The sequence below is a fragment of the Lacerta agilis genome, chromosome 9 (assembly GCF_009819535.1).
Source record: "Lacerta agilis isolate rLacAgi1 chromosome 9, rLacAgi1.pri, whole genome shotgun sequence".
Taxonomy (NCBI): domain Eukaryota; kingdom Metazoa; phylum Chordata; class Lepidosauria; order Squamata; family Lacertidae; genus Lacerta; species Lacerta agilis.
The window spans coordinates 10,027,598-10,041,521 of record NC_046320.1 but is presented as its reverse complement, the minus strand read 5'-3'; the positions used below and the strand labels follow the sequence as shown (position 1 = coordinate 10,041,521).

At 48.1% G+C, this 13,924-nt stretch overlaps 1 protein-coding gene across 1 annotated transcript; it reads left to right on the top strand.

The window, feature by feature from the left end:
• The first annotated feature begins 1,766 nt into the window (after nt 1–1,766).
• On the top strand, nt 1,767–10,521 carry COMMD4 (COMM domain containing 4). The gene is made up of 8 exons (XM_033160905.1): nt 1,767–1,862; nt 2,627–2,698; nt 3,986–4,051; nt 5,420–5,459; nt 6,029–6,148; nt 7,032–7,112; nt 8,204–8,380; nt 9,435–10,521. The coding sequence occupies exons 1-8, from the start codon at nt 1,860–1,862 to the stop codon at nt 9,473–9,475; spliced, it is 600 nt and encodes a 199-aa protein (XP_033016796.1). The 5' UTR covers nt 1,767–1,859; the 3' UTR covers nt 9,476–10,521.
• Nucleotides 10,522–13,924: the final 3,403 nt, after the last annotated feature.

Genomic DNA, 13,924 nt, shown 5'->3' with positions numbered 1-13,924 from the left:
CTTGTTGTGGGTATTCAATGAGGAAGGGGAGAACCATGGTGGGAAATCGATGCAACAAATAAAGAACTCATCTTGTGGGTTTGTACTACAGTAATTAAAAAGTGAGAGGTGAATCTTTGCTTTGGATGATGGGATTTGGCTTTTTGGCTGAGTAGGGTATATTTGGCACTTGCTTCTCTAAAAATAAAATTCAAAATCGAAAACATTTTTAAATACAAGCAAAGAAGTCTCACCTACGGGCCTAGTTTGATATGCATGCCCCTCCCTCCCTTCCTCAAAGATCCGGGTAATTTGCTTGAGGGCTTCTACTCACTTATCCTCACAATACATTCGCTGTGGTGTTTGTTAAGCTAACAGTGTGGCTAGTCCTGACTGAGGCCACCTGAGTTCCAAGGAGTGGGGATCTGCAACCTTCTCTCTGCTCCAACAGAGATATTAGGGGGCTAGAACCTCGGGTCTTTCACACCGAGATCCAGTTTCTCCCACCCATATCCCTTGCTTTAAAACCCCACACATAATTGTTTTACTTTGCTTACAAAGGAGCTGGGTGTTCTGCAAAGCCTGAGAGCAGGGGTAGGCAACCTTAGGCCCAGGGGCCAGATGCGGCCCAATCGCCTTCTCAATCTGGCCCACGGACAGCCGTGTTTTTACATAAGTAGGCGTGCTTTTATTTAAAATGTATCTCTGGGTTATTTGTGGGGCATAGGAATTCGTTCATATTTTTAACCCAAAATATAGTCCTGCCCACCACATGGTCTGAGGGACGGTGGACCACGGCTGAAAAAGGTTGCTGACCCCTGCCTGGGTCCAGCTGGGCACTTGCCATCTTAATTTGCCCAAGCAAATTTGTGTCAAGAGCCTCTGTCCTGAGTTGTTTTAAAGCAGTGTTTTTCAACCACTGTTCCGCGGCACACTAGTGTGCCGCGAGATGTTGCCTGGTGTGCCGTGGGAAAATTACTTTATATATAGTCAATATAGGCACAGAGTTAATTTTTTTAACATTTTCTAATGGTGGTGTGCCTCGTGATTTTTTTCATGAAACAAGTGTGCCTTTGCCCAAAAAAGGTTGAAAAACACTGTTTTAAAGTAACCGGCAATGTGATTCCTGCACTGCAGGGGGCTGGACTAGATGGCTGTTTCCCCCCCTCCAATTCTGCAATTCTACTCCTGGGGTCCAGTATTCTAACCATGGCAAATGACGGACTCTCTTGCAGACAGAATCAACATCTCCGTCTGGATTCGTGCAATGCGCAGCAACAAGAAACAAAATAGTACTTGGCTTAACTCGCTCAGCCCCTGTGCATGTTTACTCGGGAGTAAAACACACACCGCAACTTAGCCTTCGTTATTCTCACCCACGTGCAACTGTGCTCTTGCTACCTGCCTGATTCATAGTTTTGTTTTTCGTCTGCTATAATAATTATTCTGTCTCATACATATTATAACATGAAATAAAAAATATAATTTCTCTCACACGCGCACACAGTTCCCCTTAGTGCTCAAGGGGCCTTATTACTCCCGTGTAACCGTGTCGGCACTGCAGCCTCTGGAAAAGCTGCGGCTTCCCTTTTTCCTCTTGCTTTGTTTTGTTTCCTTTTTTAAATTTGTTTTTTTTTTCCTGCTGGAAATCCAAATGCCACGTTTAAGCGGGCGCGCGCAAGCAGCGGCGGGAACTGCTTTCCCGGAAAACTTGCCCTTGCCGCCGCCCGCCCACCAGAGGAGGAGCCGGGGGCTGATCAGCTGATCGCCCTGGCGGGATCAGCTGCTGCAGCTGGATCCCTTCCGCGATTGGGTGGCAGGAAGGAGTCAGGTGATCCAGCTTTGCAGGGCAGCGAGTAGCAGGCGCCGCGCGGGGAACCATGGTGAGCTGGAGGCGCATTGCGCGCGGGTGGCAAAGAAGGGCTTGCTGCGCCGCCTGGAGGACAGGTGCCCACGCCCTGGGGCCCTGGGTGCCCGAGCACCCACACATTTCGGTGCCAGGGCCGTGCACGCTGCATGGCACCCACGGTGGCGGGGCTACTAGCTGGCACTCCTGGCTTCGAGGCAGGGGCTCCCGGGCTCCGGAGTGGGCTCATGAAATTGCAGCGCGAGTTCTTGGGCGATGCTCCGAACTAGGCTGGTGCCAGAGATTGGCCCCCTGAATGCTTGCCTTCCCTCGCGCTGGATCCGGAAGCGACAGCCGGCGCGGCGGGATGCTGCAGCCCGAAGTGCTGACGATCCTGTCGCCGTGCGGCTCTTTTGCATCTTGGTGCACAGCCCCGGGCATCTTGGCACAGGACTCTCGGCGAGGTCCCTGCGCCACACACGCGCCGGCCGACGCTGCAGCGCTTGGCAGGGGAAGAGAAACATCGGGCCGGGGTGGGGGCGCCTCGAAAATTGTGTGTCCAGGACCACATCCCCCCATCCACTCTGCCCGTGGGCTACGGAAATGTCTTCCTTGCCTTTCGGGTTTTGTGCTGTCAAGAGAATAGGAGGCTGTATTCTGAGTTTTTCCACTGAAAAGTCTCATTCAAATTCACTTCTTCGTGGGTTGGATAACCTCTTGTTCTCTGCTACAGGCTGAGAAGTGGGCTGCTAAAACAAACTGTGACTGGTCACAGGCACTAACGTCATTTCTTCCATCCAGAGGTTTCGGTTCTGCGGCGATTTGGACTGCCCTGATTGGGTCTTGGCAGAAATCAGCACGTTGGCTAAAATAGTAAGTGCCCTCCTTTTCTCTGCTAGATGTGCGTGCCATTTCTGTTGGGACGTGTTGGCGGTGGCACTTGACCACTGGTTCCTTGCTGGACTTACTCCGATCTCTGTAGCGCTCATGGCAGACCAGCACTGAGGCCTTGTCAGCCTGTGACTCCTTTGCTCAAAGAACTGCACTTGGTTGGCAATTTGCCACTGGGCTGAGTTCAAGGCCGAGTGAACTATTAGTATATCAAGACCTGAACAACTGGGGACCAGTTTACCTTACCCCAGATATGCCCACTCAGCCACTTTGATCAGCAGAATTGGCGCTCTTACATGTGCCACATACCTACCTATTCTGCATCTGCAAGAAATTGATATTTTAGCGTGGCAGCACCTGCACATTGGAACTCCCTGCCTATTGATATCAGGTATTCTTTTGGCCAACTGCTATGAACATTTTTGTTTAGACAAGCCTACCCAGATATTTACAAAGTTGGAGGAGATTTTAATAGGTTTTTAGTCTATTTTTTATTTCAAAAGTTTTTAATTATTAATTTTTCTTACGGATAATTTTGTTAAATCTTTTTTTCTGTTCCAATTTGAGGGTTGTTTTTTTTTACAATCAGTGTATAAAGTTTATGAAATAAATAAATGTTGTTGGATGATCCTGCTGCAATATCCTACTACAGGCATGTCCAACAGGTAGATCGTGATCTACCGGTAGATCACTGGACGTCTGTGGTAGATCACCAGTAGATCAGTGGCTCCCCCCAAAGAAGCTAAAAAACTTTGGCTCCCCTAAAAAAATCTCACCATCTTTGCCCTGCACCCCTAAAATGACCTGAACCACCAAAAACAGGGCTTTTCTCCCTAAAAAAGCTCAGCATTGCTTTCCTCTTCCCTAGAGAAGCTCAACAACTTTTACGTGAACCCCCCAAAACAGGGCTTTCCTTCCTAAAAAAAAGCTCAACAACTTTTACCTGAATCCCCCAAAAGGGGGGTAGATCACTGCCAGTTTTTAACTCTGTGAGTAGATCACAGTCTCTTAGAAGTTGGCCACCCCTGTCCTACTATATATCCAGCAAGCTTGAAGGAGTCAGAGTGCTGGTGGGCAGGTGTGAGTGCTTCTGTTTTCTCGGTCAGAAATAGTTGGATGGTGCCCCATCAAAGACAGCATTATCCACTGTCGCTTAAAAAGTCCAGGCCGTTGTGGGGACTGATCAGCTTTGAGTGAAGTTTATGAAGAAGCTGGTGTTACAGGCGAAAAAGTCAATCAGGTGTGTTTTTGTTCATGTTATTCTCCTAGTCCTCAGTGAAGCTGAAGTTGATCTGTGCCCAGGTGCTGAAGGATCTGCTTGGGGACGGGATTGACGTAAGCCAGTTTTCTCTTGTTTGAAGCGTATTTGTGTAGACCCAACAATTGTACGAGATTTATCTTCCATCATGCAACTTCTGGTGATATGTTTTGACCTGCAGCTCCCATCACCCCTGACCTTTGACTGGTCTGGATGGAGCTGATGGGAGTTGGAGTCAATAGATCACCAGGTTGGGGAAGATTGGTGTAAAGCAGCTAGGAAATTTTCTTGAAGGGGGATATTTGTATGGCCAACACTTTCAGGATTGTGCTTTTAAATGGGCCCTTACATGACTTTGAGAGGTCAGGAAGAGTAAACCACTCCCGATTCATATGCATAGGCCAACTGCACTTGTCATTTCTGATGCTTCCGAAGCAGCAGCAGCAACAACATTGTGCTGTAGCTGCAGCCCTGCGAATTTAGGGGCATGTCCGACTTGGAATCCCCAGTTCTTCCTCCAGAGAAGTGTTTGTGTGTCGCGTTAGAGCACCCCAAAACTGGAGATCATGCTTGAAAGCTGGTTCCGCTTCTCCCCCCCCACATTAGATTTTCAACAACAACCTTACGTTCTTTTAAAAAGAATTTATTAAGTTTTTAATAATACAACAAACACTAAACACTACAAAAATTATACAAAAAAACAAAAAGAAAATACAATTAATACAGATACAAGAATACAAAAAGAAAACAAAAATAGCAGCAAAACAAAAACACTTATTTAACTTTAATCACACTATTCCTTAACATTATTAAATGACCTCCTCACTTCCTCTCTTTCTGCGTTCATTTTATACCATCTTTAGTCATTTCGAAACATTATTTAATCATCATTCTCTTCTAATCTTATTTTAAATTGAAAATTCTCTTACTTAAGAGCCAGTGTGGTGTAGTGGTTAAGAGCGGTAGACTTGTAATCTGGTGAACCGGGTTTGCGTCTCCACTCCTCCGCATGCAGCTGCTGGGTGACCTTGGGCTAGTCACACTTCTCTGAAGTCTCTCAGCCCCACTCACCTCACAGAGTGTTTGTTGTGAGGGAGGAAGGGAAAGGAGAATGTGAGCCGCTTTGAGACTCCTTTGGGTAGTGAAAAGCGGGATATCAAATCCAAACTCTTCTTCTTCTTCTTCCTAACTTCTATCTTAAAACTCACTATTTTCCTACCTGTAGCCTCAACAACGACCTTAGGAGGTAGGTTATACTGGGAAACAGCAATGGTCCCAGAGGTACCCATTGACTTTTGTGGCTAAGCTGGATTTCCCTGGTCTTAGCCCAAGACTCTTAGCCCCTACATCACCCTGCCTGTCCCTAGCGCAATTTTGGAAGACTCAGAAGTGGTGCAGATCTCCCAAAGTTAAGTGTGATCTGATCTGGTTTTTTTCTCTTGCAGTATGAAAAGGTTCTAAAGCTAACGTCAGATGCCAAGCTGGGTGAGTGGTTTTTTTTTTCTGGGAACAATGGAAACCCCAGCTTTCCCAGTATGACATTGAGTCATGTGTTTCTCCTGCCTGAATTCATTGACCGACTGCTTTGATCAGCAGAATTGGCACTACTACAGGTGCTACATAATACCTGTTCTGCATTTGAAAAAGCTCAGTCGTTTAGTGTTCTGGTGCTTCTATAGGAGGAGAGCTTCCCATTTGTCCCCCTTATGGCAATTGACCTGTTGGACATGCCTGTTATATAGGAATCCCAGTTTGTCTGGTGACTTAAAACCAGATCCTTGTGAGCTGCCTGTCTTTTGAGAAAGGGTTGCTTTGTCTGCTGAATGAAGCTGAATGTTAGAAGATGGGAAGAAAGGACTTTTCCTGCAGGAAGCAGCGACAATCACCAACCTAAATTCCTTAAAAAGAGGATGAGACAAATTGTGCTCAAATTCTGCTTGCAGATGTTCATTTGGGGCATCCAGTTGACCACTGTGCTGGGCTAGATGGGCCATTGACCTGATCCAGCAGTCTCTCACGGCTGCTGCGCACGTCTCTCTTTCTCCTCTCGGCAGAGTCTGGGGATGTGAAGGCTACCATCGCTGTTCTGGGCTTCATCCTCTCCAGCGCTGCCAAACACAACGTTGACGGCGAGTCCCTCTCCAGCGAGCTCCAGCAGTTGGGGCTGCCTAAAGGTGAGCAGAGGAGACAGAAAGGGAAGCAGACCTGGTACATCTGCCTTCGGAATAATTAGCGCACATACTATTTCATCCGCATAGAGAACTGCTCGGGTGGGGTCTGCAACAAATGTTGCCGGGCATCCTCCCTCCTCCGGGAGTGCTCTTCTGTAAGGTTCCTGCCAGCCACCCCCTCCAAGCAGGCCAGTGGTTAGTGAGGATGCTCAGTCATCTGGGGGCTGCCCCCCTTCGTTTTTTTCCCTTCTGCAAACCTTGGATTACCCTGGAGCGTGCTGCTACCTCTCTCATTTTCACAGTGGTCCCCTTTATAGCAGGGGTCAGCAAACTCTTTCAGCAGGGGGCCGGTCCACTGTCCCTCAGACCTTGTAGGGGGCCGGACTATATTTTGGGTGAAAAATATGAATGAGTTCCTATGCCCCGCAAACAACCCAGAGATGCATTTTAAATAAAAGCACACATTCTACTCATGTAAAAACACGCTGATTCCCGGACCGTCCGTGGGCCGGATTGAGAAGGCGATTGGGCCAGATCCGGCCCCCGGGCCTTAGTTTGCCTACCCATGCCTTATAGCTCCGTGTCTGTCGGCACTCTCTCTCTAAGGGAGTGCTGCTCTGCCTCTGAGATGGGGATATTTTGCCCCTCCCAGTCCCATGAGCCCCTGCCAGCAGAGTCGGGAATGATGGGAGGAGAGGGGAGCTGTAGTCTGGCAACCTCTGAAAGACCACAGGTTGCCCTGCAAAAACCTGAGCCTTTGGGAGACTGGCAATCAGGCTGCTTTCTGGCCAGTGGTGCTGCATCACATTAAAACGGTGGGAAGGTCTGGAGTGAGAGCTTACTTTTGCACGTGTGTCTTTGTTCCCCGTCCCTCTTTGCATTGCAGAACATGCCACAGGGTTGTGCCGGTCCTATGAGGAGAAGCAAAGCCCCCTGCAGGACAGCCTTAGGGGGTGCAGCCTGAGGTGTAAGTCAAGCCACCGGAATAGCCATATATATATATTCATATACAGTCGTACCTTGTGTTACTGCCACTGCAGGTTGCGTTTGGCGGGGGGGTTACGAACGCGCTGAACCCGGAAGTACCGAAATGGGTTACTTCCGGGTTCGGTGGTTCGCGCATGCGCGGACGCGCGGAATGACGTCATGCGCAGAAGCGCCGAATGTCATCGCGCACATGCGCGGACACAGTGCTTCAAGATATGCCCTGCTCATGTTCACATCCAGAGGTACCATTGTATTTGAATTTCTATCTATCTATCTAATCTATCTATCTAGGCTGAATCCTATTGCCACCTATCAGACCAAACAGAATTGGAAAGATCTGAGTGGGGGAAAATGCTCCTTTAAATATTACCGTTCTATGCTTTTAACTATATATTTTTTACATAAAGTGCCTGCTTTTCACTTTTATTTTAACGTAACTCCTCCCTGCAATGATGAGTGGAGTCTCTTGTTTTCCTTAAAACTCTTTCATAATCCTTTTTATTCAGTTTTACAAACATACAATATATTTACAATTTATTACTTGTTGAACATTTTGTATTTTGGCCACCTTAGGCCAGGACTTCCCTCAAGCCTTCCATATGGTTTCCAAATATTTTCCCTCTTTGTTTTTATATTTATTCCATATATTATTGCTCTGATATTCGTAACTAACATAATCATTGCTTATTTCATCATACAACAATATTTATTCTTTACTACAAAGCCTCTTGCAATCCTACTAACGTATTTAGTTGTGTATTTTCCCTCAAATAATTTACAAATTTTCTCCAATCCTCAATAAATTTCTGATCTCGCTGTTCTCTAACTCTCCCTGTCATTTTATCTAAAACTTTCCAGCACCTAAGTTTCTTTCTGCACTATGAATATCTGTTTTAATTCTGTCTTTTTTTTAAAAAAAGTTTTTTAAAAGAAGCGAAAGTAAACATGGCGCGGTTCAGAAGTGAGTGCGATTTGCAGTTAGGTTAATTAATTTGCAATGTGCTCCGTGAATCTGAGGATGCCAGGCCTCGCAGGGAGCATTCCTGATCTCTCAGCAACCTCTGTCTGCAGTGAATCGCCTGGATTCTGTCTCCTGGAGGGTGGATTACACCCTTAGCTCGAGCGAAATCCAGCAGGTCAACGAGCCCCTCGTGCACCTCAAGCTGAACGTGAAAGATGTTGACCGTGGGGTCCTGGAGCCTGTTGCCATGATGCTGTCGGCAGAGAAGTTCCGCGTCTTGCTTGCAGGTGAGAGCCCAGAAGTCGTGATGGGGGGGACCAGGGACTTGGTTCAGGGGCACTTTTCTGCAACCAGGTCCTGCGTGTTGTATAACTCTCTGTCTGAACTCACAAGAGGATTGGGTGGGGGGACACGGCAGGGATTCTGAGGCTATTTGTGAGAGCCGGTGTGGTGTAGTGGTTAAGAGCGGTAGACTTGTAATCTGGTGAACCGGGTTCGCGTCTCCGCTCTTCCACATGCAGCTGCTGGGTGACCTTGGGCTAGTCACACTTCTTTGAAGTCTCTCAGCCCCACTCACCTCACAGAGTGTTTGTTGTGGGGGAGGAAGGGAAAGGAGAACGTTAGACGCTTTGAGACTCCTTTGGGTAGTGATAAAGCGGGATATCAAATCCAAACTCTTCTTCTTCCTCTGGGCAATTCCAGGGGGATGTTGGCATCTTCACTCAACTTACTCATTATTTATTAAATTTCTCGACGTCTCTTCACCCAAGGATCACGGGGCAGTTTGCAATATAAAGACACAAAAATATATAACATATAGTAACAAACAAACAAACAAAATGCCCCCACCACACACAGTTTAAAAAGTCATAGATTGTTTAATTAGCCAAAGGCCTGGGAGGAGAGGGATGTTTTTTGCCTGGCGCCTAAAGATATGCAATGAAGGCACCAGGTGAGCCTCCCTAGGGAGAGCATTCCACAAACGGAGTCACTGCAGAGAAGGCCCTGTTCTCGTGTTGCCACCCTCCGGACCTCTCGTGGAGAAGGCATACGAAGAAGGGCCTCAGAAGATGATCTCAGGGTCTGGGTCGGTCCGTATGAGGAGAGGTATTGCTGTCCTGAGCCATTAAGGCTTTATAGGTCAAGACCAGCACTTTGAATTGGGCCCAGAAGCTAAATGGCAACCAGCGCAGTCTTGCCCCCACTGAGCACCCAGGCCGCTGAATTCTGCACCAGCTGAAGTTTCTGAGCAGTCTTCAGAGGCAGCCCCATGTATAATGTAATATTTTTATTTTTTGCCCTCTGTCCCTTCCTGTTTTGTTTTGCTTCTCCTGCTGCTAGAACTGAAGCAGGCCGAAGCAGTCATGAAGACCCTCGACTGAGGAACTTCCAGGATGGATGGTGCTGTGGCTGGAATGAGCTTTTGTCACAGGCCAAGAAATCTTAATTAATTGGACGGTTGCTTCAGAGAGAGGGAGACCTTGCGTCCAGCAAGTTTTTCCCAGTGACTGCAGGGCAAGAAGAGGCTGTTACCAAAATCCATCCCTCTCTTCCGACTCGCCGTGTTCAAAGCCTAAGGCTGTTCTCGTTGTTTGGTAGAGCACTCTGGCCAGGGTGGGTAATGCAAACGACGGGTGTCCATGTATGTTTAGACATTTGATTTCACTGAAAGCTCTTCGCTGTCAGAAAGTAAGTGCAGCGGGGAATGGACTGGAATAGAACCCGTGCCCCTGATGGGCTGGGCTTCGTTCTCCCCCGCCAGGAGAGAGTTTAAGAAATGGCACCACCGCCCCACTTTGAGTTATGCCCTATCAACTCAGGGCCACAGCAGCTTAGAGAACCCCAAGAGTTTCTTGGCCCTTGTGACAGTATCTAGCGCCGCAAGACCAATGTGGGAATCAAAATTGCCCCGCCGCATTCTCTCAGGAGAAGGCAATTCAATCTTTTGTTGCAAATGTTGGAAGCCCCAACAGACTTCCATTTGTGACTTTCTTGCTCCTGTTTTCTTAAGAGCTTTCTTCCCCTATTGCAGGGACATTGACCTGTAACCCTCCAGATGTTGCTGGACTACAACTCCCATCATCCCTTGCAGTACTGGCTGGGACTGATGGGAGTTGGCCTCTAGGAGGGCTACAGGTCCTTCTTTTCCAAGTAGAAGAAACCTGGTCTATTCCTTCTGTTTTCCAGCAATTCATCTGTGTGTGGGTTGTGGAAGGAAGGGCAAAATAGCCTGCCCTCTCTCTTGCCAGATCCTTGATTTTTTTATTGTCCTGGGAAGGCTTTTTGTATCACAGGGAAGAGAAAGGTATGTGTGTCAACACCCCTCCATGTGCTTGAATCTTCATATCTTTAAATCTCAAAGGTTGCTCTTTGTACTGTTCCTATATTTTGCAGAACAGGAGAAAATTAAATCTTACTACGCCCAGAACTCTTGTCAAGTGTTTTTATTGGGTCCTTCTGGAGACGCAGTATTTCTCTCTGGTGACAAGAGAAGGAATTGCTCAGTTGTCAAAGGTTTAAGACTGCAATCCCAAATATTTTATAGATAGATAAGAGGTTTTTTTTTTTTTTTAGTAAGAAAACTCAACTTGAGATGGATTCAGCAGTGAAAAAAGAAAAAAGATTAAGCAGAAGCAGATTTGGTAAGAAATGATCATTGCTGTAGCAGAAGTTAATCAGAAGAGGTGCTGGGCATTCCACAGCAATGTCTGTGACTTAAAAGTTCCTGTCTCTATAGGGGACAAAAACCGCTGAGCTTCCGAATGAAGGCCAGGGCTTCTGAGCTCGATAAGAATGCATGTGAGGAATAACATACAGGTGAAACTCGAAAAATTAGAATATCGTGGAAAAGTCCATTTATGTAAGCAATTGTTTTCATTAGCTACTGGAGTTTAATATATGAGATAGACTCGTGACATGCAAAGCGAGATATGTCAAGCCTTTATTTGTTATAATTGTGATGATTATGGCGTACAGCCGATGAAAACCCCAAAGTTGAAATTGTTAATTTGGGGTTCTCATCAGCTGTACGCCATAATCATCACAATTATAACAAGCAAAGGCTTGACATATCTCGCTTTGCATGTCATGAGTCTATCTCATATATTGGTTTAACCTTTTTAATTGAATTACTGAAAGAAATGAACCTTTCCGCGATATTCCAATTTTTCGAGTTTCACCTGTATACCTGTGAGATCACCTTACTCCACATTTGCCTTCCCAACTGCTTCGATCTGTGGAACTATTTATGCAATAGATAAATAGAGGAAAAAGTATGGAAACTTGGGAAACTTTTGGGTTCCCTGAGCCAAGGCAATCCAACTTTTCATGCCAAGTGGGCCACAAGAATAATTGGACACGGAACTTGAGAGCTGTACGCTGCATTGTCACGCGGGAGGAGGCAGAGAGCAAGGCCAAAATTGGACGCCCTTGAGCTGCCTTTCCCAAACCAGCTAAGAAAGGCGCCAGGCTTTGGGAAGGAGGCACAAGCCTCTGGCAGTGTCCCAGAGGCCCCACATCTCCCCAAAGCTGGGAAAGTGCTATCTAGGCTTTGGGAAGGCAGCACAATGTTGGGGGCGGGGTATCAAATGTTGCCAAAATCCACAAAACTATCAAGGGCCGCATGCAGCCTTCGGGCTACCTGTTGTACTGAGCAAGTAGCATTTCTTACATAAAATTGGTATGCCACTTGATTGTAAAAAACCCCCTCAAAAGTGGTTTACAAAAAGAAGATACTTACTACTTGTGCGTGGATGATATACATTTGGCTCAAGTGAATTGGCTTGCCGATCAGAAGGTCCGCGGTTCGAATCCCTGCGACGGGGTGAGCTCCCGTTGTTTGGTCCCTGCTCCTGCCCACCTTGCAGTTCGAAAGCACGTCAATGTGCAAGTAGATAAATAGGTACCGCTCCGGCGGGAAGGTAAACGGCGTTTCCGTGCGCTGCTCTGGTTTCACCAGAAGCGGCTTAGTCATGCTGGCCACATGACCTGGAAGCTGTCTGCGGACAAACGCCGGCTCCCTCAGCCAGTAAAGCAAGATGAGCGCCGCAACCCCAGAGTCGTCCACGACTGGACCTAATGGTCAAGGGTCCCTTTACCTTTAATAAACAAGTAGGACAGGCATGTCCAAAGTGCGGCCCGGGGTCCTAGTCCGGCCCGCCAGCCGCTGTGGCAGTTAATTTCCTGGGGTAAAATCCTTAAAGAAGGTCAACAAGTTTGGTCGGCCCTCACGCATGTTCACTTCATCAAATCTGGCCCTCTTTGAAAAAAGTTTGGACACTCCTAAAGTAGGAGCAAAGGAAGTTGCCTTAAATGGCGTCAGGATTGGTCCACCTCATACCATTGACACTGTGGCCGTGGCTCTCCAGGGTTTCAGAGGGTTGCTGTGTTGTCCCTCCTAGCCCACCCCCCCTCGAGATGCTCAGGGTTGAAACTGGGGCCTTCTGTGGGCAAAGGAGATGCTCCGATCTATGCTTAATAATAATAATAATGGGAATTTTTAACCACCATATGGTCGCACGGCAAATTACAGCAAGATCAAAACATCAGAACAATTTAAGGGGGCATTGGTTTCCCCTCCTCCTTGAACAATCTCCCTCCAAGCAGGGGATTAGAAGAACAAGGACCCAGTCAGAATCGGTGCCTAACTTTTCATTATTTATCCCTTCCCTTGCCTGCCTTTAAAAAAAAATGAAAGGGGGAAAAAAACAATGCTGAATAAACTTGAGGTGCTTAAAAAAGGATAGCATAAGAGCATGATCAACAGAGTCTTCTGGATCAGGCCCCACCTGCTCTTCTTACCATGGCCAACCAGGCGCCCACGACGGGAAGCCCAACAGCAGGAGCTGAACACACGGGCAGCCCTCTCCCCTCCAGTGGCTCCAGCAACCGGTACTGGGAAGCAGAGGGTTGCCCTCCCGGCTAGTAGCCCTCCCTAGCCTTCTCCTCCGTGACTTTGTCTAATCTTTTCATGTCGCCACCGGCGCACACCTCCTGTGGCAGCGAGTTCCATGGACTCTGCCGGATGAAGAAGTTTCCTTTCTCCAGCTTTCCTCGAACTTCGGTACCCCCCCCCCCCCAGGTGTTGCTGGACTACAGCTCGCATCATCCGTAACCACCAGGACCAGTCCAGTGTCAGGGATGATGGGGGTCGTAGTCCAACAACACCTGGGGGGGCACCCAAGTTCGAGATCTGCCCCCGCGTCTCCCAACGTTCTAATCGGATTCTGTGCGTTCTAATCGGACTGGCGGGGATCCTCCCCTGCGTGGGCGTGGAAGCACGCGCGCCCTCCCACCCCCGAGACTTGCGAGCGCAGCCTTCGCCGACCTCCGCGCGACAAGCGACGCGCCTCTCCGGACGCCGAGAGACGCTTCTTTGCGCGGCGAGCGCGGACTCTCTCGGGGTCCGGATCCGGGCTCCAGGCAGCTGCGCCCTCGGAGGGAAAGGGAGAGGCGGCCAGGCAAGCGCGCGGGCGCTGCGCCGGTGCAACTGCTCCGGGCTGCGGTTATGCAACCAGCCGTTTGGGGGGTGATTCAAGGAGAAGAAGTGAATCTGAAGAAGTGTGCATGCAGCACACGAAAGCTCATACCAAGAACACACTTAGCTGGTCTCTAAGGTGCTACTGGAAGGAATTTTTAAATTTTATTTTGTTTTGTCAAGGAGAAGCCGCGAGAAGGGAGCCCCTGGGCATATGCAGAGCGCCTTCCCCTTCGCTTCTCCTAGAAGCCATCTCCGACGCCGCTGCTGTTCTTCCGCCTGCTGAGCCAATAGCACGCGTTATAGGTTTATTTTTAAAGGTTTTATTGAAGGTTGGCGACGGTAGAGCACTCAA